At 41.8% G+C, this 25,715-nt stretch overlaps 1 protein-coding gene across 1 annotated transcript in view; it reads left to right on the top strand.

Annotated features, from left to right (window-relative positions):
• znf800b (zinc finger protein 800b) overlaps nt 1–17,995 on the top strand; it is a 39,902-nt gene extending 21,907 nt beyond the window's left edge. Inside the window, exons 5-12 of the mRNA XM_088348145.1 lie at nt 738–881; nt 1,961–2,132; nt 2,215–2,404; nt 2,478–2,640; nt 7,293–7,663; nt 9,406–9,684; nt 11,717–12,484; nt 16,531–17,995. Coding sequence (XP_088204271.1) covers nt 738–881; nt 1,961–2,132; nt 2,215–2,404; nt 2,478–2,640; nt 7,293–7,663; nt 9,406–9,684; nt 11,717–12,484; nt 16,531–16,626 — 2,183 coding nt within the window. The 3' untranslated portion in view covers nt 16,627–17,995. The remainder of the gene's footprint in view (nt 1–737; nt 882–1,960; nt 2,133–2,214; nt 2,405–2,477; nt 2,641–7,292; nt 7,664–9,405; nt 9,685–11,716; nt 12,485–16,530) is intronic.
• The last annotated feature ends 7,720 nt before the right edge of the window (nt 17,996–25,715 follow it).

Here is a 25,715-nt window from a genome sequence, read left to right as displayed (position 1 = left end):
ACTGCCGACCTTAAAAGTGCTTGAATTTTGTGTTGTCTTCTCAAGAATTGAGAAAGTGCTTTAATTTTAGGTGAAGTGCATGTACATGCTTGAAATTGTTGCCATGTTTCTCAACAAGTATGCTTAAAAAAATGACCCTGACACTGTTGATTTCGCTTTTCCATTGCTTTTTTTTGTTGTCTCGTTAACTGCAGCTGGAATTAGTTTGTATGACATTGTCCTATGAAGTGTCATCGCCCGTAGGGGTTGCGCCCAAGAGGACAGGTGATTGCTACAGATAAACGGGGTACCATGAAAAGTGTATTAGTGCAACGATTCCTTATAATTTATGGACATTCATTATCAACTTTGCAAAAATTTAAGGTAGCGTTTCCCTGTAACAAATTGTAATGGAAAGAACTTCCAATCACCTGGATTGTTATGAAGCTCTCACAAAGCCTGCTAACCAGCTGAAAATTGGCGTCACTTGTGTTGGAGCAGAGAAACCTCCAAAACATGCAAGACGTGCGACTCTCCACGACCGGGTTAGTCACCCCTGGTTTAGCCAATCAGAATGCAGAACACAATGCACAGTGAAACAAAGTAGTGAAACAGCGAAAAGTAAACCGCGATACACTCAGGGATTATTGCAATAACTAGGCCCAGCAAAGATTAAAGAATAAGGTTCTGTGCCTTAGCTGCTATCAATGGTTATTGCTGTCAAATACGTTTTATTTTTACTGCTCTTGCACTTTCAGGCACCAGCCAGCTCAGACACATGCTTCTGAGGGAGGTTGACACCATCTTTGAGTGTAAAGTGTGTCGAAGTCTTTTCCGAGGCCTGCCCAACCTAATCACGCACAAAGAATACTACTGCCTGTCACGTCTGCCTGAGTACGATGGTGAGCATTCAAATTCTATATCACAGGTCACCAACATGGGAGCCAAAGATAACATCGGTAGCCTGCTGATTGATTCTCCAAAATTAACTCACTCGTGATGGATTTGAAAATGGAAACAATGGGAAATGTTTTTTTAAACTTTTAAGATTAAACTGGTAGACCTTCGCACTAATTAGTAGCAAAGGACAGTAGTTCCGGAATACAGAGTGTACCCGATTAAAAGGTGCATGCACGAATTATGAACTCAATTTTGTGTTGGTACGAGCTGCCCGGAATCTTCAAACGCAAGCTTAAACAGCCATAAAACTGAACTTATCCAGGTCCATTTATTACATTTTAAACCCTGTGCACACCTTGCGGCAACTGCATTACTACAACGTCATTGGCTGATGAACGCCAACTGCGCCATGCCCCCACACACCGAGAGTTGTTTTCATAACTATTTCAAGTTGTTTATGTCACTTGTTTTCATGTGCACATAAAGATGGATACCGGAGCAATTACAAAAATAGGCTCATCTGGCGCCGTTTGCAGTTTTACTCTGATTTATTTACGCCACATGTTTATGGATCATGTGACCGTTCAAGCTGATTACACAGACGAAAAAATATTTACTACAACGCTGAAAGAAAATGCTAAAGAGGGCTGCTTTGCATTAAATGTGAGCCCCATATTTCTAGACAGCCCAAAGGGCAACCATACTGTGATAGTGCAAGATTGCAACAGAAACGTCTTTTCGTGTTGTTGTCAATTGCATTCTCTTGTTATCGTTCGACGGGGATAAAAGGAATCTTCAGTGACCATTACATTGACGTCTATGATACGGATATATTGTTGTTCTGGAGGAAATTCTAGAAGAACACTGATGCACTTCATCAGCTCCGGAGACCCGGAAAAAAGGACTAAGAACCCAAGGGACTTTGTCACGTTCATTTGCCAAATGTTGGGGATACACTAGTGTTCTCTACTCTAGTGCCTTGCTGGGTTCATATTTCTTAATTTTAAGCTCACTAGTCACCTTATTTTTGATGAACGCCTGCAAACATGTCAATATTCAAGTTTGTCTTTGGATTTTCCAGGTGATGATCGACAGAGCATGGCCCTTCAGGATTTGACCGACATCATATACCAAAGAGCTGACAGAACTGACTGTGTGGTACGACTGGAGCCTATAGAGACCACCAGCAAAGCCGTGTACCAATATGTCACCACCGAGGAGGATCTTGCTCGCTATCCATCACAAGTTCCCAGGTAACAGTGCCAGCATGCCTACTAGCCTGCCGTTTACTCGCGTCCGCCCCAACCGAGAATGTTTGGCATTTTTCCCTCACAGTGCCAGGGAGAGTCCTGTTGCATGGGAAGGAGAAACAGGGGAGTCTGAAAACAACCTAACCGGTCAGACTCGAGGTCCAGAGAGTCCGACAACCAGCCAACACAGCCAGGGCCGGAAGAAGTGGGACGGCGAAGAAGAAGGGGCTAAAGAAGAAGCGCCGCAGCCTGAGGACGAGGGCTCCACGAGCGGGGTTGGTTTGCAGACATTGTCGGTGAAGCATACTGTTGTCATGACCTCATCAAATCCACTTTGGATCCGTCCAGGTGGAGGACGTTACCATCTCCTGCTGTCTGTGTGGCCAAGATTTCAATTCACGCCGCAGCATCCGACGTCACTGCCGTAAAATGCACAAGACCAAATTGGAGGAGCTCCGCAAGTTCACGGAGACCCGCACGGTCCCAACAAGCCTACTTTCCATGGTCAAAGGTTGGTTCAGTGCCCAGCACCACATAGGGGGGAAAGGTTCTACAAAACTATCAATAAAATCAAATTAAACAATCAAATGTTTGTCTATGAGGCACATTGGACTTGAAGGCACAGTCTCAGCTATGTGTGGCAATTCTCTATTTAGGACATGCATAAGGCGCACCTTATCAGACAGAAAAGTTGGGAACCACTGCTTTACACGTCCACAACATATACAGAGGGTGGACAGCACTGCAAGACACATTACACATTTGGAAGAAAATCTAATACTTGTACGTGTTTCTTATACTCGTGAAAATATGAGTTAGCATTTATATAGCGCTTTTTGAATCACTGAAGACCTTCCAAAGCGCTTCACACTTACCCAATCACACACCGATAGCGGCGCCAGCCATGCAAGGCGACGACCTGCTTATTGGGGGCATTAGGGATTACGTGTCTTGCCCAGGGACACTTCGACATATAACACAGAGGAGCCGGGAATCAAACCTGCTACCTCGTACAGTAATGTTTATATTATGTCGGTTTTCTACAATATTTACTGTCTCATACTATTTATATTATCTGTTGCTTAATTTCCTAGCATAAATTATATTTAACATTTGTACGCCCCCTTTTAGTCAGGTATAAGCGTAATTTCATTTTGCCATTGGTATATTAATTGTGAATTCTGAAAAAATGAACTGCACCCATGGTTTTTGGAGAAAAAAGTCATTAGATACTGCAAATGAGTGAAGTAGAGTTGTATCGATCAATGGGAAACTATTCCTCCTCCAGGCTCTTATAAAGCCGTCAATCTTTTGACAACTTATGTAGCATTTTCATAACTTGCATCACTCTCCATCCAAAGAAAAGACTGGAGGAAACTTGACGTGAACTACAACACTATCACGTGTTTATTCTGATGTATTTCATTCGCAATAAGATGACCAAAAGGACATGGATTTGTTCTTTTTTTTTTTTCTAACTTTAGTGACTGATGTCATTCACCAAGTCATACTCTTCAACCCATTTAGGATGGGAGCACATTGGTACCTTTTTTATTTACTCCTAGTGCAGTGACTGTTGTCAGTTGCTATCCTTTTTATCAAAAACACTATATATTAAACGGAAAATAATGTATCATTCCCACATTATTTTGTGTGTTATATTGGATTTGTTTGTGTAAAGTTTATTACACTTTTGAAAATTACATGCTAGGTTAATAATGATATACTGAGTGAGATTAGAGTTAAATTCACAGATGTAAGCTATCAGGATTTTTGGGACGTTTCTATTTTCTTCAGGAGCTGAGATAACCGTGTTTGATTGGGCATTTAATTTACATAATTTAATTTTCACAAGAAGCCACATATTTTGGGGGGCTGCCAGAGCATGAAACTGGGTTATTACATTAGATTTTTTTTGTAGGGCTATTGATTTTTAAATTTCTTTTCATACCCATTAATTGCATTGACTCAAGCTAAAACGGCATTTTGTGTGTTCGAATTTACAAACTGTCCGGTCTACATGTGTTTTGTAGACTTGGAGAAGGCATTCGACCGTGTTCCTCGGGAGGCCCTGTGGGGGGTGCTTCGGGAGTATGGGGTACTGCACAGTCTTATTCGGGCTGTGCGGTCCCTGTATGCCCGGTGCCAGAGTCTGGTCCGCATTCCCGGCAGTAAGTCTGATTCGTTCCCGGTGAGGGTTGGACTCCGCCAGGGCTGCCCTTTGTCACCGATTCTGTTCATAACTTATATGGACAGAATTTCTAGGTGCAGCCTTGGTGGGGATGGAGTCCGGGTTAGGGGCCTCAGCATTGCGTCACTGATTTTTGCAGATGACATGGTGCTGTTGGCTTCCTCAGGCCGTGATCTTCAGCTCTCGCAGGAGCAATTCGCAGCCGAGTGTGAAGCGGCTGGGATGGGGATCAGCACCTCCAAGTCCGAGACCATGGTACTCAGTCGGAAAAGGGTGGAATACTCCCTCCTGGTTGGGGATGAGATCTTGCCCCAAGTGGAGGAGTTCAAGTATCTTGGGGTCTTGTTCACGAGTCAGGGTAGGATGGAACGGGAGATCGACAGACGGGTCGGTGCAGCGTCTGCCGTCATTCGGACCCTGTACCAGTCTGTTGTGGTGAAGAGGGAGCTGAGCCGCATTGGCAAAGCTCTCGATCTACCGGTCGATCTACGTTCCTACCCTCACCTATGGTCATGAACTTTGGGTTATGACTGAAAGAACACGATCCCGGATACAAGTGGCCGAAATGAGTTTCCTCCGTAGGGTGTCTGGGTTTTCCCTTAGAGATAAGGTGAGAAGCTCAGTCATCCGGGAGGGACTCTGTGTGGAGCCACTGCTCATTCGCATTGAGAGGAGCCAGTTGAGGTGGCTTGGGCATCTGATAAGGATGCCTCCTGGACGCCTCCCTCGGGAGGTGTTACGGGCATGTCCCACCGGCAGGAGGCCCCGGGGGCGACCCAGGACACACTGGAGAGACTGTCTCTCGGCTGGCTTGGGAACGCCTCGGGATCCCGTCGGATGAGCTGGAGGAGGTGGCTGTGGATAGGGACGTCTGGGCTTCCCTTTTAAGGCTCCTGCCCCTGCGGCCCGACCCCGGTTAAGCGGAAGATAATGGATAGATGGATGGATGGATGGAATTTACAAAAACTGAATAATAGACTGTTGTTTAATGTGCACCAGAGAGGAATTCCTTACTGAGATGGCTTGGTAAATTCATAACGGATGGGGAATTTCAGTGTCCTACAACAGTTTGGCATGTCATAGGAAGACTAATCACATGATGCCTTACAAGCTACAGTACATTAAGTCCAACAGTTAAATGACACTTATGAACTAGCTCGTTGTAATGGAACATGACGGATTTGACGACCGGCTTGTTTTTAGGCAATGAAGCGACTTTCCACGTAAATGGCAATATTAGCGGGAGTACCACTTGCATATGGGGTACTATGAACCCACATGAACTTCTTGAGCATCGGCGAGATTCCCAAAAGATGACCGTATTTTGTCGAAAAAGGTGTCTATGGACCAGTCTACTTTGAAAGAGCAACAGTCAATGATAAAAAACTGTTATTGGATAAATTGAGTGAGAAATAGTTTGGTAAGATCTTTTTCCAACAGAAGGGGTTGGTACCACACTAGGGCTTCAGGGTTAAACAGTTTTTGAACGCAACACTGACAACCAGATGATTGTGCAGTCTAGGCATAAGATCACTATATCATGTCCTGGCCACCCAGATTTCCAAATCTCACACTATGTGTTTTCTTATTGTGGGGATTTGTGAATGGATTGGTCTATGGGCCTCTTATTCCGTGTAAAAATTGAGATGACCAGCTTTCCTAATTTACCTGATTTGCAGTTTTTATATCATTTATATTCAATATCCAAATGTGCTGGAGACTTTTCGAACACCCTGTGTTTTACATAACATGAGCCTCACCTAGAGGGAAATAACATATTTGTCTACCATCTTGCTGCTGTGGTACAAACCAGGATTTAGGCTGGCCAAAAATTCAAGGAAAAATTGTGCATATGTCAACGCCTGCATTGACCAGCTGGCAGAGATGGGAAGCTGTGTCGTGGACGTCATAGACTTTCTGGACTAGTTTACAGGCTGGGGGCGTCGTTGCTGTCATGCACTTTCCAGACAAATTTTCAACATGTTACCTAGTGTTTACTATGTTTGTGTACTGTATTGCTAAATCTATTTCACCCTGGTCATCCTGGAAGGGGGGTTACCACTTGTGAGGCCCCTTCTCAAGGTTTCTCTTTTTCTTCACGCTGAGGTTTTGAGTTGTTCCTTGCCCGCATGTTGGTTTAAGATCAGGTAATTGTGTCATTGTAATCCTGTGCAGTCCTTTGAGACATTTTTGTGATTAAGGGCTATATGAATAAATGTGACTTGACTTGCATTATGGTCACGTTGAGTCTCCGTAGTTTGTATTCTTCCTTGTGCTCTGTAGTACACTTTTTAGATCACTAATTAATACAGTGACATCTAGATGTCAAATATTATACATTGCCTCCCAACATACAAACATTTTTTAATCCCAGATTGTTGTAAATTAATACTTATGATAAATGATCCAAAATATATGCAATGGTCATGTTTTCAATCATTTTTCATGAATGCTGCCAGTCAGCTGCATGAGACTCTTCCATCTCCAATGTTATGCGGGAAGCAATTCTAAGGATCATATTTATTTAATACAGGAGTCAAAAATAATTTGGGGAAACAAACTGGCTTTTATTTCTAAATGATCAACGGTCCCCTGTCACAGACTAAATGGTACTAGTCACTAATAATAACATCCAAATATGAGCTGGCGTCTGCCTGCACACTAATGCAAACCACTACCTGCCTCTATCTATTATGTGCAAACATGAGTGAACAAGAATGGAGGGCAGCCTCTCTGTAATTTCTTCTTACTAGTGATTTTTAGCACTTGTTTTCGGTTGCTCAACAGAATACAACAACATCTAGTGAACAATTATACACACTGTCTTTTTAACTTTCTTATTAAGGCAGGGCCCCTTAAAATATTTACCTAAAGGTAAAAAAAGAGACCCCTGCTTTCTTGGATTAAAAGTACACATGTCTTGTGTCTAGAAAGTTTACATATATTTGTGTATGTATTTTTGTTTTGCACAGGTCGCCCCCAGTCTCTGAGCACACCACCAGGAAAGTCGTGCCCCGTGTGCCTCAAAGTATTTGCCACCAAGACCAACGTGCGCCGCCATTTTGACGAGGTGCACCGCGGCCTGCGGAGGGATACCATCACCCCCGCCATCGCCTCACGGCCTGGCCAGCCACTGTCTCTTGAGGCCGCCAACACGCCCAGGAAGGGTAGTGCCGCATCCCCACCACGAAGCAGCACCTCAAAGTCAACACCCGCCACCGCCAAAGCAGCCGTCCCCATTCAGGATTGTGTGAAGCCCTCATGTCAACCCCCTGAGTCTGCGCAGACGTGTCCCGAACCACCCAGCCGTTGCACACTTTGCAAGAGGAACTACAGCTCGCAGGTTCGCCTTTTGAACATTTCCTTCAAGTCGTTCTCCAACTGTTGATGCGACACAAGTGGGTTTCGCTTCGAGCATTATTAGGAGGGAAAGAGAGGGTCTGAGAGAAAGAGAGACTGAGAGCGAGAAAGGTAGATATCGAGAAACCCTGAGCCCGAATTATGTCCAGAGACACTGAGCCCGAGTTATATCTAGAGACCCAGAGCCCAAATGATATCGAGACCAAGAGCCCAAACGTCATTGAGAGAGACCCAGAGCCACAGTAATCTCAAGACACCCAGTTGCGAGAGACCAAGAGCCCAAGCGCTAGCAAGACACCCAGAGCCCGAGTAATCTCGAGACGCCCAGAGCCCGAATAATCTCGAGACACTCAGTTCCGTAACACCCAGAGCCCAAGTAATCCCAAAACTTTCAAGAGCCCAAGAGACCCAGAGCCCCAGCAATATCAATAAAGGGTGACAGCAATCAAGAGAGATAAATTGTTTGAAGGAAATCAAACAAGACATAGAGAGATGGAAGACAGATATCAAAATAGATTGAGTGAGAGATCAAGACAGAAAAAATGATAACGACATTGGGGGAAATTAAGAGGCAGGTAAAAGGTAAATGATATCTAGAGCAAGAAATATTGAAAGAGGGTGACAATGACATTGTTTGAGGGGAAGAAAGTTGTGGAGAGAAAGTTGGGAGGAAAGGTATAGAGATTGTAAGAAAGGGAGATCAGACCAAAAAATTAGAAAGAGATCTAGAGAAATCAACAGAGAGCTTTAGTCAGAGATAAAGGGAAAGATGGTGAGTGATATCAAGAGCTTAATATTGAGTGCTATCGAGAGCCTAGGAGCAGGTGATATCAATAGAGGGTGACAGCAATCAAGAAAGCTTAGTATCAATGGAGAGAGAGAGATATCAGGACGAAGCCTATAGGAAGAGATTGAGAAAAAGGACAATCTAGACAGATGGTATGCGAAAGAGATCAGTATAAATCAAGAGGGAGATAAAAAGAGAGAAAGACGAGGGAAAGAGAGCGAGTGATATCAAGAGTCCAAGAGCGGACTATATCGAGTGCCTTTGAGCAGGTGATATTGAGAGATGATGACAGCAATCAAGAGAGATCAATAGTTTGAGGGTAATCAAGAGAGGGAGAGGAACGGAAAGAGAGAAATAGTTTGAGAGAAAGAGGGATCAAGAGAGAGAGAATAAGAAAGAGATCAGTGCATTGGTTTATGCTTTCTCCATTTTGATATTATTACTTAAACAGTCCTCCAGAAGATTTGTAAATGTTGTGAAATTAGTCATTTATGTTGACATTGCATCTTTCAGAATTTATCAGAGAACTTCTGGTGTCAATTGGCTGAGTTGAGAGAACATAATGCCAATTTTTTTTTGCAACACCCACTTTTCCGTAATTTCGTTATACATATAATGTAGAATGTTGAAATATTTTGCTTCCACTTCAAGATTTCACGAGACAAGCCTGAAATTTGCCAGTATGACAGTCAGTTCTTGAAGGGAGTTCAGGGGCAATACATTCACTAGTCACTGTATACAGCAGAAGTGGTTTTAGTACTCGAGTTGAGTACTCGTGATAGTATCACTTTTGAAAAAATAGGTCATAGATGTTATGTATCTATTTAAAAGAGAGGTTGTTTTTGGTATAAGAATGTTGAAAATTTTAATTTAAATCAGTTTTAAATTACTAGATGAATGTAAACACGCTGATTTTTTTTAACTTGTCTGTTTACCAGCTCATGTTGAAGAGACACATGCGCATCGTCCATAAGGTTTATAGCGTCAAAAGCAACCGTTCTTCAACCAAGTCAGCCTCGATGACGCCAGTCTCACCTGCCATGAGCAGCAGTAGCAGTGGCAAAGTTCTGCCTTGCAACACTACCCAAGTCAAACAGGAGGTCTCCGAGCCCTCAGAAGACGAGCAAGACCAGGAGATGGATCAGAAACCGGCTGCCTCTCCCACCCACAGCACCGGGTCGACGAAAAGTTCCCCGAAGGTGCTCGTCCCCTTAAAGGTATTCCCAAATTCTAAAACATGCAAAATGTGAGAAAATAGTACATGGTTTTTTGCATAAAGAAGCACCCCGCTACTTCACGCTTCTGTTGTCGCTGGTTCACTTCTCCATGGATTTTCATTGTGTATTAAGTTCTGCATTTTGATTGGCTAAATAGGGGAAGATGCTTTCTATCGCCAACAAAGTTTGCGTTACTTTTCGAACTATCATTTGACAATACAGAAGTAATTTTGTTAAACAATTACTCGAGCCTGTAAATTAGGTTCATTTATACTTTGCAGATTTTCACGTTTCGCAGGGGGTTCTAACCCCCATTAACTGCGATAACCATGGTTATACTGTATTACATCTGTATATTCCAATTATTTGCAAATTCGGTGCATCTTGGAGACAGCCTCTCTCATCTTTGACTTCCTGAGCTGTGACATCATGGAAGGAACAACCGCATCTTAGCAAGCCCGTCATCATATTGGTTTACGTGTAATTTACTTGAAGAAGTTGCAGTTTTTGTTGAGATTGCATTGGCCAGGATTCTCCATTATGGTGTCTGTGGTCACCATGGTGCCCCCTAAGGACAGCTGAGGTGTCTGCAGTCCTGTTCTAAAAAGCTCACCAGTGCTAGGTCTTTGTTATTTTCTAGTAAAATAACTTTTTGGGTGGTGAACTGAGTCCATTTAATCCAACTTCCTACCGTTATGTGTGGCGTGTCACTTAAGGCATCCTTAAAAAGTTGAAAGTAGTATATTTTCTCTGATAAGAATGTGTTAACAACACCTAACTGTGTTGGGTTGAGGATAGAGATTGATTTCATGCCCATGCCTGTGGATTCTTTGTTAGTGTAGCATAAAAATGGTGTTGGGAAGAAAAGGACTGTTTCAAATGCAGTCCAAAGGCCATCCAAAACCCCAAAATAGATGAGTTTGTTCAAGCATCTAAGAAAGTAAAGTACTTGCAGGCGCCACACAAGCAGCTTGACATATGTGGCAATGATAATTGAACCCAGAAGATGGTGTCAACAAGTAGGACATTTTCAAATTCTGCACACCACCTTTAACCTGTTAAGAACATACTAACAACATAATAACACGCATTTCTAAAATAACAAGGTATCATATCAAATTGGTAGCACTTTGCCCTAATTAGTAACACAAAGGAGCTCTAAACTTGGAAAAGCTTGGAGACTCCTGGCCTAGGCATTGCATCTCAGGTGGATGCAGTAATCGTACAACAAAGGTCGAGCAGCCAAAAGGGGTTTAACTGGCAATAACACACAAAAAGCTCACGGCCTATCCAGGAGCGATCAATGAAAGGCAGCTGCAGCCTAAGCAGAAAAACGTAAAGCTGGCCTACCCACAGTGAGTAGCCAGGCTAACAGAGAACCAACAACAAAAAACAGTTATGGGGAAAAATGTGAACCGGGGCAGGATAAACCATTGGACATGGCAGACTAGCTGGCTAGCCGGCTGCTAACAGAGGCTAACAGGGAGCAAACAAAACAGGAATCTTTCTGCAGCCCCGGTGCTAACGGGAACTCGCCGGATAACAGTTTTACCAACCGTGAAACACATGCGGCGAAAAACACAGACAAAACGCCACTATTGCCAATCTAAAAGGAGGCGAATGCAAAGAAGAAACGCATGCTGTAATAGCGGCGGGTACATTTATGTCATGGAGTTTTAGGAGGTCAAAGTTCACAACATTTACAAAACAGTCTCTAGGCTCCTTGCGACAGGATAATATTTCCAATTTATCTAAGCAGAGATAAGCTGTATGTAATCACTGTTTACTACAATTGCCGTCCATTTCGGAGCTTTCTTCATGTTGTGTTAACAGGATTTGCCATGTTTAAAGAGAGGTGTTCCATCAATGACGTCACAGCTCTATAGAAAAAGAGGTAGATCGGTTAACCTTGAGACTAAATTGCTTGAGGACCTTGAGTTTTTGGCATCATATCTGCCCAATTGCTGGGAAGAACACTGCATATTCTGTGCCTGATTGAAAATAAATTGGTCTTTTTGAATACCTTTTAAAGGTGAAAGAGGAGGAGAGCCCGTCGAGCCCGAAAGCAATGGCTGGCATGGCGGCAGCCAAAAGCAAACTGTCGGTGGGCTTCGACTTCAGGCAACTCTTTTGCAAGCTTTGCAAACGGCAGTTCAGTTCCAGGCAGAACCTGTCCAAGCACATCGAGCTGCACATGGACGGCAACGAGATCTTCATCAAGTTCTACCGCTGTCCTCTCTGCCGCTACGAGTCCCGGCGCAAGCGCGACGTCCTGCGCCACGTGACCGTGGTGCACAAAAAATCCTCGCCCTACCTGGCTAAGATCATGCCGAAACTGGAGAGCCGGGCGGTGAAAAGGCTCGCCGAGGCCGTCCTCAACAACGCCAACCCCAAAAAAGTCGTAGGGAAGGGCAAAGTCAACGGCCGCCACGCGTCCACCGCCAACTCCCCTTGCCCGTCGCCTCCCGTCACCCGCAAGCAAGACACCGCAGCACCCGCCACCACTGCTCGGAAGGCGGTAGAGGCGGTGCCTCTGACGCCCGCTCCCTCGCCGCCCGTCACACGAAAGCAGGAGAGGGAACAAGCCCACCTGCCCCGCCCCGCCAGCCCCCCAATGACCCGCCGCAGCGACAAGCACTCGCACGCGCGCAATTTGGCGGCCGACTTGGCGCCGTACACCCGCCGCCACGACGCGCCGTCTGAGAGCGCCGCCTCGGGATCGTCCTCTACAGAAGTCCGGGTGACCAAGAACTTCTCCTTGCACACCTGCGACCAGTGCGGGCGTGCTTTCGCAAAAAAGGTATTCAACTTTAAATCACGGATGTGGAATTTATATTTAAAGGGGATTGTGTCGAAAAGGCCATCAGCAAGCTTGCCTGTTCGCACTAGCTAGTCACAGCCAGTGTTGCCCGTGTTACTGAAAAATGGTAATTAATTACAGTTACTTGTTACTTTATTCAAAGAGTAATTAAGTAACCCCCTGATTGCTGACACCCAAACGTAGCACATTACCCCGAAAGTAACGATACATTTACAAATTTCCATATACAGTGGAACCTCGGTTCTCGACCATAATCCGTTCCAGAACCCTGTTCGAAAACCGATTTGTTCGATCACCGAAATCATTTTTCCCATTAGAAATAATGTAAATCATTTTAATCCGTTCCAACACCCTGAATGTTTACCTTGAATATTTAACGTAAACATAAAGCTAACCCAGGCTAATTGTACGTTTGCATTATCGCAATCTTCCGTACAAAAGATTCCCCTAACATGAACGTGTAAAAATTTAAAAAATCAGGTCGTTTCCAAGTCATTTAGCACCCGGGTCTCCACAACAAGTGGTGAGCGGTTCATTGGAATGGGGGCTCAGTTCCAACACCCTCAATGTTGGGCTCCGTTCCAACACCCTGAATGTTTAACGTAAACTTAAAGCTAACCCAGGCTAATCGTACGTTCGCGTTATCGTAATCTTATGAATAGGATTTCTTACCTTTGTGGTGGTCAGCAGAAGGCGCTCGCACACCTCCTTCATATTTGGCTATTATTTCTTTCTTAAATGCAAAAGTTGTACGCACTACTTTTCTTTTTGCACCTGTAGCAACTTTGCTGCTTGCACTGACTTTCTTCGGAGGCATAATAAGGGGCTAAAACACCTGTGCGCCGCTCAGCATCGCACCCTAGCGTACGCACTCACGCATTACCGGCGTTCGAACTCCAATTTTTTTGACCGAACAGCGAAGCAAGAATTTCTCGAAATTTTTGGTCGGAGACCGATTTGTTCGAACTGAGAGGTGTTCAAAAAACCGAGGTTCCACTGTACAGTATATTCATATAGAAGCCATCCCCCTATTACGAAGACTTGTACACTGCATTCACATCCTCCATATTTCTTCAGTTGTGCAATCTTAAAAGCTTGCAAACCAACACTTAGTCGAGACACTCCATATCCATTTTGCTCTGGGCTTCAAACCACTCAAACACCTTCTCCACTTCTGGGTACTGTTGAAGAAGTTTTCCTTTTTGCCCCAGGCGTGGTGTAGCACAAAGAAATACATATAAATACGCAATAAAACCACAATTCAGCCTAAAACTGTTTATTGTCATTTCAACTAGTCAATCCTAGAGTGAAACGGTAAGTTGCATTCTTTGTGCACTTTTGGGGCCACGTTTTTTTAATGGGAAGCTAGGCTCATTTTTAAATTGGCACTTAAAACGTTTTGTCACTTTTTTTTTTTATGTTGAGATTGTCAAGTCAGGCGTTAATGTTGCCAAAGTCCACAATATATTGAAATAGAATATTTTTTTGGGATTAACAATGTTTTAACATGTTTTTTTTAAATAGGAAAACTAATACGTAAAATGATTGATATTATCTTAAGTAAAACACGTTTAAGTTTGGGAATTTTACATATATTACCTAATTTAAGCAAGATTATCTACCAGTGGAAATGGTCTGTGAATTAAACAGTCATCTTCTAAATTTAGCTACCCGGATTATCTCCTTACTTCTGAGCATATAGTTTACCTAAATTCAAGCATATATTCTTCATTTTTTAACCATACATGTAACATTTGATTTATGACATGCCTGTTTCATAACCACTGACGACAAGGGCCAGAAGGCCCTTTTTTTTTTTTAAATAATCCGCCATTTTGGCAGCCAGCCGGCAAAGCAATCTACCCCTACGCTCAATCCACTGTCTAGATAGATAGCTTCTCGAAACCAATTTGAGCCATTGTAATGGTTTTAAGACTGGTTAGTTGAAAAATGCTGTTAAGCATAAGTGGGATCTTACCTGCTGTTTCGACCTTGTTTAAAAATGAAAAAAAAAGAAGTTAAAATTTGTTATTTTGCCCTGTAATTGATTGGCTGGCAATCAGTCCGGGGTCTCCCATGCCTACGTTATGATCAAGTCACATTTATTTTTATAGCCCTTAATCACAAACTGTCTCAAAGGACAGCACAGGTTCCAATTACGCTGTCGCCTGATCTTAAACCAACATGCAGGCAAGGAAAAACTCAAAAACCTCAGCACAAGGAAAATAGGAAACCTTCATAAGGGACCGTACGTGAGGTAATCCCCCTTCCACTTAGAATGGGTCCCAGCACCCCTGCGACCTCAGTAAGATTAAGCGGTTCTGTAAATGAATGAATGTAATACTTTTTATATGTTATACAACATTGTGTACGGTTATTTCTTCTTCAGTTTATGGTATGGTATGTGTATACATCAGGGGTGTCCAAACTTTTCAGAAAGCGGGCCAGATTTGATAAGATGAAAATGTGTGAGGGCCGACTATTCAGCCTTCCATTTTTGAACAGTCTTTAACAAATTCAACTTCTGTGAAAGGTTTGCAGTGCTTGGCGATCAGAGTTACGACCTTGTAGCTCGCCTTTGTAGAATATTCATTTGATTCACAGGGTCTCGTGAAAAAATGCTGCTCTGCCGTTTAAACGACTTCCAGTTGCTTCACCTTTTCATAGCGTTTATTTCCAGAAAGTTTTTTGCAGTCTGCATAATTTGTCTGGAACTTGATATAAAAGTATTTGAAAAAAGCCACAGTCTCTTGGCCAATCAAATGGACACAGTTGTTTGGATTTCGTTGAAAAAGTACTCCACTTGTCCTGGAAGCGACGGCCCTCACAGTCAACTTTTATTTTTGGGCTAAAATTCTCACGTAAAGCCAAGGGCAAGGTTGCCAAAGGGCTACTGCCATTATCTGGTAAAATTGTGTCTTTTTTTTCATGTACAACTTTTTTTTTTATACTGCGGTCAACATAGTAATTTTTAATGACAACGCGGGCCGTAACCGGGACTTTGAACATGCCTGGTGTATACACTGTATACTCTAGTGCACAGGTGTCGAACAGGTGGCCTGCGGGCCAGATCAGGCCCGCTAAAGGTATTCAATCCGGCCCGCGAGACAACACTCAGAGAAGCGCAAGAGAAAAACAAGTTGCAGGTTGAAATATGTCAACTTGATGTTGCCAAAGCCAGGTGCCTCGAACAAAGACACTGTACTTGTATTTCTTTCTCTCTTTCTTTCTTTTCCACCCCTTTTCTCCCACTCTCTGTCTCTTTCACTCTCTGTCTCTCTTTTTCTCTTTCTTTGTTGCTCTTTGTTTCTTTCTCTCTCTGTGTCTTTTTAACTTATTTTGCGCTAACTTCCTTTTTCCTATTCTCTTTTTTCTCTTTCTCTCTTCCTACCCTTCGCACTTTATTTTATCTTTTCTCTCCTTCTATCTTTCTATTTCTCTTTGGATTACTTTCTTCCTCTCCCTTTCTTTTTCCCCTCTTTCACGACTTTTTATCTCTTTTGTTTCTCACGCTCGCTCCCTCCTTTTGTTTTTCTTTCTTTGTCCTGCTCTCTCTCCTTTTCCCCCCCTCTTTCTCTTCTTTCTTTATCTCTCTTTTTCTTTCTCTTTAATCTACTAGTCCGGCCCCCGACAGAATGTTTGTTCTATCGTGTGGCCCCCGAGTTAAAATGAGTTTGACACCCCTGCTCTAGTGCCTATGGGTCTTGTTTGTACATCAGTGAACATTTGTTGCCGTAACGTAGCCCAAAACGTTTAACGACAGCCAAACTTGAGCTTAGATCCTCATATTTCGGATGTCCATTACAATAATAAGGATATAAAATTACCACACATGCATTCAACATGGCCACCATGACTCAGGTTGCCTGAATGTTGTCCAGGTGATTAGGAACTAACCATTTCTGCCATAATGACCAAGAGCTGAGTTGTTAATTGGGTCTTCCAACTATTTAATTGAACAATATTATATTGGGACGGAGTTAAAATGCAACGTTTTAAGAAAAGTGTTCTTTCTTTGTCCGCAGTTGTATTTGGAGTCCCACAAGCGAAGTCACCGCAACGTGCCGATGGCAAACAGGCGAAAAGGGGTCAGCACACGCTCAAAGTCACTGGTGTGGTAAAGAAGAGGAAACATGCCAAAAGAGCACTCGGCAAACCCTCTTCCAAAACTGTTCCTTTTTCCACCATGACCCTTTTTGTCACAAAAAGCAGGAGTTTAGTTTTTTTTTTTTTTTTACTCTCTCTGCTTATAGAATATAAGTCACGTGAGTAGCCATTTTGCGGTAGTTTCCTCGTATGCTGATGTCTGCTGCCTCCTTTTGCAACTCCTGTGCATTTATTCACACCTCTGGTTATAACAATGAACACCTGGGAATTGAGAACATTTAAAGGTAGATGTAACTCAAACAAAAGAGATGGACTTGATAAAGTTTTACTTTTTTCTCTTTGGAATAAAAAACCTCTATTACATAGTGGATGGGGGTCTAAGTAAGCAGTATCTAATGCACTAACGATCCAGAAGATGGTGCTGCTCCCCTTATATTATTGTTGATTTATTTCCAAGGCTTTTAGTTGAATTTTGTTCTTTCCGTTTGGTAGACACAGTGTATAGTCAGATAATTAGATTTAAATATATGTATATACAGTAAACGTGTTTGCAAAGATTTAACTATGTAAGTTTTGAGTATGAAAAGAAATCTAGTGATCAGACTTTTGTATGAAATGTGACCAAGATAAGGGAAGCTTTTGATGTGACCTTTTTACTCCTTTTGTTTTACTGGGTTAAGTTTAGTTAGAAACAAAAGTATTCCATACCGATGAGATGGTTAGGTAGTCTTTGAAACACTGGTGGGATTCAGACTAAATGGTGGGAATCTTCCAAAAGAAATCTTTCACATAGAACAAAAGCTTAAGACTGAACATAAACTGAACAGAAAAAAAATACTTGCAACACTTTTTATTTAGGAAGAGAAGAAATGTATAACTCTTATTAGTGAATATGTTAATATGGTTAATACTAGTGGAAATAAGCATGACAGCACCTCTGTTATGTCTGGGTGTTATTCTACAAGTATGTGCTAACAACAGAGCTGTACAAAGTATCAGAATTGAGTTTATAGTAAATAGTAAAGTATGATTTTTATTATAATTTACATTAAAAACCTTCTTTGATAAAACTAAAGATTGGATGATAATGTTCAATATTTATTGATGTGAATACAGTAAAATACAGTATATTCTCATTTGCTACATGTGAATTGTTATTTGGATACAATTCGACATCTTGAGAATTTGAGTGCATTTCAAATCCATCCACCGATTTAATTCTGAATTTGCACAGCTCTGGACAAGAATGGAATCTTCACATGTTGTCAACTTTGTTTGATATACCTTTCAATAGTGAGCAGGATGTACAAATCACGGTCTAAAAGTTTTGAGAGAGGACTTTGTTTCGATACTATAAGACTGAATAATAAAGCTGAAATATCACATTTGATGTCTTTCATACACAAACCAGGGCTTTGATTGCTTTTTACCCACATTTACATATTTTTGTTCCTGTTGTTTGTGACAACGCAGTGACAACAATGCAGTGAAACATAGTCTACAACCATATTAGTCATGTCATGTTTATTTATATAGCTCTTAATCACAGAGTCTCAAAGGGCTGCACTGACCACATATTATTGCAAACCAGACTATTATGACACCATCCCCTGATCTAAAACCTACATGGGGGCAAGGAAAAACTCAAAACCTCAACATGAGGAAAATGAAGAAACCTTGAGAAGGGACCGCTCATGAGGCAATCCCCCTTCCAGGATGACCAGGCTGCAATGGATGTTGCAATAACAAATAATACACAGATATTGTCAACATAAAATAAAGGTTATTCATAAGCTATAGAATAGAAGTGTGTTTTAAGCCATGGCACTTCAGGGTAAACACGTAATAAAGCGTGAGAAACTCAGGATAAATAGACACAAATATTTACAACCTAGTGCTTAGAGACTGGCCCAAGTTTTAATAATAGTGCATTAAAAATAGTACATTTTAAGTGAAATTTGAGATTATTTTAATAAAACATTGCCATACCTGTCATTCCTGCAAGACTAAAATGAGCAAAGTCAAAACTGAAGAATCAAAAATGTAACTATTCATTTGTATTTGGGGTTAAAAATAAGTGTGAAAGATAAGCTGATTTAATTTTCATCGTCAAAAGACACTACATTACACAGTACATAGCCTACTGAGCGCGATAAATCCATCCTTTGGCCTGGGGTCTAATTGATTGTGTTCTCCATTGTAATGAAATGCAGCATTTTAAGCTTGAATATTTTTTTTTCTGTGTCCGGCGTTCTATAAGAACAATATTCAAATGTGGGGTGCGGGATTTACAAGTTTGTTCCTCTCTGCCACCATCTACTGGTTTTAAGTCACGACACACCATATCAGGTAAGTATAGAGTAAAATGCCTTTTTATCCCAGCAGTTAAAATGGACTGAATACTAATAAACACATTTTTAGTGTTGATCGGATTAATAATAATACTAACCACTATAATGATTATTAACAATTATTTATTATTATTAAAAAAGAGTAAAATCTATATCAATAATTGCGGCATGGCGGATGAATGAGTAGTGTGTATGCAGCACACTTCTGATGTCACAGGTTCAAATCTAGCTGCTGGACTTCCTGTGTGGGGTTTGCATGTTCTCCCACATTCCAAAAACATCCATGGCAGGTTAATTGGTGACTCAAAATTGTGAATGAGCGTGTAATTAGTTGTAGGTCTAGCACCCTGCGACTGGCTGGCAAACGGTTCAGGGTGTCTCCTCCCTACTGCCCAATGATAGCTGGGATGGGCTCAGGCACCCCTGCGACCTCCAATGAGGATAAGCTGTTGATAGAAAGGATGGATAATATCAATAATGTTATTATTATTCGTATAATATTTATTATTAATGTCATAAATTATCCATCTACTGGATAGCACCAGTAGTAGCAAACCTACTGTACTGTCTATAGTAGCTATTGGTTGCAAACGCAATCCCCCAACACTTATTCTACTTACACTTGCTAAGGCCGGGATCTCAAACTTTTTTCAAGCTGAGAGCTACTTTTTGTTACTAACTAGCGCAATGGGCACCCAGTTTGATATGAATTTCTAAAATAGCAACTCAGCTAGATAGCTTTCTAAATAGCTAAAAGTAGCTTGTTAATTTGCTAGAGAAGTAACCCGGTCAAAAACTAAGAGAGTTAGTTAAAATAGTAAAAGGCCAACTAAATCCCCGGATAAAAAGCTTTGAAAAAAGCTAGATAGCTAGCTAGAAATGAGAGCACAATTTAGCTTGATAACTAACGGAAAAAGGCTAAATTTGCAAAACAATATAAAAAGCTACTTGTATAGTTTGCTAAATAGCTAGAAATGTAGGATGTTAGCTAGCTACAAAGCTAAAAAAGTAGCCAAATAGCTAGCTAGACAAAAAAACGTGCACAAATTTTGCTTATTCACTTAATAAAATCCATACATTGGAATTTATCCATCCATCCATCCATTGTCTTCCGCTTATCCGAGGTCGGGTCGCGGGGGCAGCAGCGTTAAAAGGGAAGCCCAGACATCCCTATCTCCAGCCACCTCCTCCAGCTCATCCGACGGGACCCCGAGGCGTTCCCAAGCCAGCCGAGAGACATAGTCTCTCCAACGTGTCCTGGGTCGCCCCCGGGGCCTCCTGCCGGTGGGACATGCCCGGAACACCTCCCGAGGGAGGCGTCCAGGAGGCATCCTTATTAGATGCCCGAGCCACCTCAACTGGCTCCTCTCAACTCAGAGGAGCAGTGGCTCTACACCGAGTCCCTCCCGGATAACTGAGCTTCTCACCCTATCTCTAAGGGAGAACCCAGCTACCCTGCGGAGGAAACTCATTTCGGCCACTTGTATCCGGGATCGTGTTCTTTCGGTCATGACCCAAAGTTCATGACCATAGGTGAGGGTAGGAACGTAGATCGACCGGTAGATCGAGAGCTTTGCCTTTCGGCTCAGCTCCCTCTTCACCACGACGGACCGGTACAGGGTCCGAATGACGGCAGACGCTGCACCGACCCGTCTGTCGATCTCCCGTTCCATCCTACCCTGACTCGTGAACAAGACCCCAAGATACTTGAACTCCTCCACTTGGGGCAAGATCTCATCCCCAACCAGGAGGGAGTATTCCACCCTTTTCCGACTGAGTACCATAGTCTCGGACTTGGAGGTGCTGATCCCCATCCCAGCCGCTTCACACTCGGCTGCGAATCGCTCCAGCGAGAGCTGAAGATCACGGCCTGAGGAAGCCAACAGCATCACGTCATGTGCAAAAATCAGTGACGCAATGCTGAGGCCCCCAAACTGGAATCCATCCCCGCCAAGGCTGCGCCTAGAAATTCTGTCCATAAAAGTTATGAACAGAATCGGTGACAAAGGGCAGCCCTGGCGGAGCCCAACCCTCACCGGGAACAAATCCGACTTACTGCCGGCAATGCGGAACAGACTCTGGCACCGGGCATTCAGGGACCGCACAGCCCGGATAAGACTGTGCGGTATCCCATACTCCCGAAGCACCCCCACAGGGCCTCCGGAGGAACACGGTCGAATGCCTTCTCCAAGTCCACAAAACACATGTAGACCGGACAGGCAAACTCCCATGCACCCTCAAAGACCCTGCAGAGTTTATAGAGCTGGTCCAGTGTTCCACGGCCAGGACGAAAACCACACTGTTCCTCCTGAATCCGAGATTCGACTTCCTGGCGGACCTGCCTCTCCAGTACCCCAGTACATTGGAATTTAGTTTGTGGTATTTCCTGTAAAATAAAGCAATAAACGATGAAAAAATACAATTGTTTAATATATGAATAGATTTTCATTCTATCGATTTATTTTGTCCATGAAGCCTATGAACGTAATGTATTTATTTGAATTTCTAAAATAGCAATTTGTCATGTTATTACTATGTCATTACCAGGCTAATTATTAAAAAAATAGGGCGAAATAGACAAATACAAAATCATTTTACTAGAAAATAACAATGATTTAGCACTGGTGTGATAATTTCACAACAGGTCTGCGGGAACCTCAACTGTCCTTAGGGGGCATCACGTTGGAAACCCCTGTACTAAGCCATTTGATATTCGAGTAAATCTAAACCAGATTGCTGTGATAACTTAGTAGATAGGCACCAAAAACACGTACATTCATTATTATGTCCTCGGCCCAGTCGGTTCTTTTAATGGGTTGCAACCACAGGTTCCTTTAGTGTTTTTCAAAAAGCCTGTTTCCTTTAGGAAATACAAACACATTTTGCACCTATACACACAATAGCTGATCATGTTGTTTTTGTAAATTACCAATCATAAAAAACACCCAACAAACAAATCCTTCTGCGCTCTAATCAAACTCGTACTGTACTCTCACTGTTTTGGTTCATCAATGCGCACGCAGGCTGATTAGGTCATGACGTAGGCCCAGGTTACAGTATTTGTATAGCCTTTAATCACAAAATGTCTCTCAGGATTGCACAGGTTACAACTACACCGTCCCCTGATCTTAAACCAACATGCAAGCAAGGGAAAACTCAAAAACAACAAGAAAAGACTTAGGTAAGATGTAAAAAATTGTCCGGAAAGTGCTTGACAGCGACGAAACCTCGAGCCTGTAAAATCGTCCAAAAAGTCCATGGCAGCAACGAAACAGCTTCCCATCACTGCCGGCTGGTCGATGCAGGCGTTCACATGCTTCAGGTTGACAAGTTGACAGACATGCATCATGTGAGCATCATTGGGCATCATAAAATTTAATGGAATTTTAAATCATAGAAAGCATGTGTAGACCCCCTCCAAGCTACCCACCCAAGATCCTCGTTACCCAGCAAAAAATTGCAGAGAAATATATTTTTCACTAATAAAAGACGTAGATACATTGATCAATTGCACAAATGCCTATGTAAATAAAAATACACTATATAAATAAGAATTGCAAATAATTATCCCATAAATGATTAAATAATAAATACAATAACAGTGTAAACATCATGTCAAATATTTATTAAAATAATATAAAATAATAAAATTGACTTGGAATAGTATACAGCAAATCAAACAATCACACGTATTTAAAAACACTGAAGAAAATGTAGATATATAATTTAAAGAAAACACAAACTCAAACCTGACCTTTCCTGCTTTCCTTGACGCAAAATAATCAAAAATATTGTCATGAGCAATCTGCTCCCCTATTTTCGTGATTTATGCTGATTACATCAAGGCCGGTCAACTCATAATCGGTTTTGTATCACATATTTGATCCATTTTACACAATTCAGAAAAAATGGCCTGTTATTCCAAAGTTATGAATATAGTACGTTACTTGGAAGACACTAGCTGCCAACTAATTATTTAATGTATATCATTAATACAGTGCCCTGCGACTGGCTGGCAACCAGTTCAGGGTGTCCCCTGCCCACTGCCCGATGATAGCTGGGATGTACTCCAGCACCCCCACGACCCTACTGAGGATAAGCGATGCAGATAATGGATGGATATTAATACAGTAAAATCAGATTCCCCCCCCCCCCCCGATTTTTTTTTTAAATATATCGTTTAATTGATGTTAAAAATGTCCCAAAAAATTGTTAAAACGTCATATTGTCAGATATAACGAAATTGTGAATGTGCTTGATTGCTGTTGAGATTTTCGAGAGGGGTTGTTCAAACCTCACATTGTTTGTTTGCTGTTATTAGTGTCAATACATTTGTTCAAGCCCAAAAAATATCAAAATGAAATATACTTTTGTTACGTACGTTCACGTACGAAATTTAAATAAGTATACATAGAACAAAGTACATTTTAAGACCATTGTAAAGGCTTGTATGGTAATATTTACGGTACTTAAAGTCGTTTTTCGTCTCGCTGGTCATTTCGTTTTTACTCACTTTCTTCATTCATAAACGGTTACTGTATGTAGAAGAATTTTACTGTGCATAAATTGTAAATTTCTGATTTTATATAACTTATTTACAATCTATAAAGCGCCCCGGGTTATAAAACGCACTTTTGAATTCATGGCAAATTTATGTTTTTTCCATTCGCCTGATAGTGCAGATAATATGGTGTATGTAGAATAAATGTATTGACCTATCTAGAAAATGCAGATTTATATAGTAGTTCGTGTGTTTTTGATGATTATTCAAATCAATAACGTTAGGTTTTGGATCAGGGGTTGGTGATATGTGCAGCTCTTTGAGACTTCTTGTGATAAAGGGCTAAACTGTACAAATAAACGTGCCTTGACCTGACTTAAAGTAATCCTACTGAAATGCCAAACGGTGCCAAATGTGAAAGCAACTATGCAAACTGACCTCAAGAGGGCGCCATTGTATCACGACAGTCTCCCGGCAAATCCAAATCATCAAATTCAAATTAGACGTGTTGCACTCCGCCCCCCACGATCGCTTCTCACGCGCCCCAATCCTTGAATAAACATACGAGCGACCACCCTGCGGGCTGCTCCAATGACGTTCCCTGCGGCTGAACAAATTGTTATTACAGCGCAAATAGGATGCGCTTCATTTATTTGAATTCCTCTCCCGCCGTCGGTTCGTGACGTTTTGTTTACATTGCAGTGGGCGGTGCTTTGTGACAATCAATGGGCGTAGTCGTTAAATTGACTCAAGTTGAAGCAATCGGTTGGCCATATTCCCGACGTATTGACATGATCTGTTACTGTTTCAGCAATACATTTTGCGCTAAACTTGACTGACGTACGCTTGAATTAGGAGGATAACCGCTGTTGACGCAATGTCATAAGTGCTGGATAATGAACGCCTTTTTCTTAATTGACGTGTCATGACGTGCGCCCCGACTTTCTCTCTTCCTCTCTTGTAGCTAGTGAAGAAAATTCCGGCTCTTTTTGGGGGAGCGGCTCTTTCGGCTCCGCTCGCTGAAAAGAGCCGACTCCCTCGGCTAATAAATGTTTCTTCTATTTGATATATTATCAATAAAAATGAAACAATAGACACGAAATGGATTATTTTTGAGAATATACAATATACGTTTATCTAGTTTAAGAGAGTGAAAGAAAAAGAGTGGGAGAGAATGAGATGGAGAAAGAAGAAAAATAGAGAGGGAGAAAGGTAAAGAGAGAAATATAAAAGGGAGAAAATGGAGAGAATGATAGCTGAATTGAGATAGAAAGACATCGTTTTAGGGAAAGATAAAAAGAGATAATTTGAAATACAAATACAGAAAGTGGGGGAGAAAGAAGGAAAGAGAATAATAGGAGGAGAGAGAGAAAACAAGAGAGAGCACGATAAATATATAGAGAGATCATAAGAAAGAGATATAGGATAGACAAAGAGAGCAAGAAAAAGAATTAGAGAGGAAGAGAGCAAGAGAGAAAGAAAAAGAAACATATAAATAGAAAGCAACACATAAAAGCAAAGAGAGAAAGAGCAACAGAAAAAGACAAAGAAGATAAAAGATAGAAAGAGAACGATAAAAACAGAAAAACTAGAGAGAAAGAGATCAAGCACGAGAAAGAGAGTGTGTGACAGGGAAGAAGAGAGGGACAGATGATAGAAAGGGAGAGAGAACAAGTTAGAAAGAGAAATAGAAAGAGTATGAGAAAGAAAGAAAGACAGAGAGGGAAAGAAAGCGAGAAAAAGAGAGAGACAGATAAACTGAGATAGAGAGATATCGAATGAGAGAAAGAGAAAAAAGAGAGAAGGAGAGAGCAAGCAAGCAATAAATAAAAATAGCTAAAGAGACAACGAGAGAAAAAGAAAGAACCAGAGAAAGAAAGAAAAACAGAGAGAGAGGGAGCAGGAGAGAGAGAGGGACGGAGAGAGAGAGAGATAATATAAAATTAGTAGAAAAAGAGAGAGAATTATAGAGGGAGAGAAAGATAGAAAGAGAGAAAGATAGAGAACAAGGGATAGAAATATAGAAAGAGAAACAGAGATAAACACAGAAATGGAAAGACTGAAAGAGAAAGATGGTTAGAAATAAAAAAAACAATGAAAGAGAGAGAGAGTGAAAAAGAGAGAGTGTGGAGATAAGTAGAGAGAGAGAGAGAGTATGGAAAGGGATAAAGAGAGAGAGAGAGAGAGAAAGATAGGGAGGACGAGAGAGAACGTTTTGATATCAGCTGGCTCCTCATTGAATCTTCAATAA

Source organism: Urocampus carinirostris, chromosome 11 (genome assembly GCF_059441175.1).
Source record: "Urocampus carinirostris isolate Australia breed hairy pipefish chromosome 11, RoL_Ucar_1.0, whole genome shotgun sequence".
NCBI classification, from domain to species: domain Eukaryota; kingdom Metazoa; phylum Chordata; class Actinopteri; order Syngnathiformes; family Syngnathidae; genus Urocampus; species Urocampus carinirostris.
The sequence above is the reverse complement of the archived record's forward strand: the minus strand, read 5'-3'. Positions and strand labels throughout refer to the sequence as shown.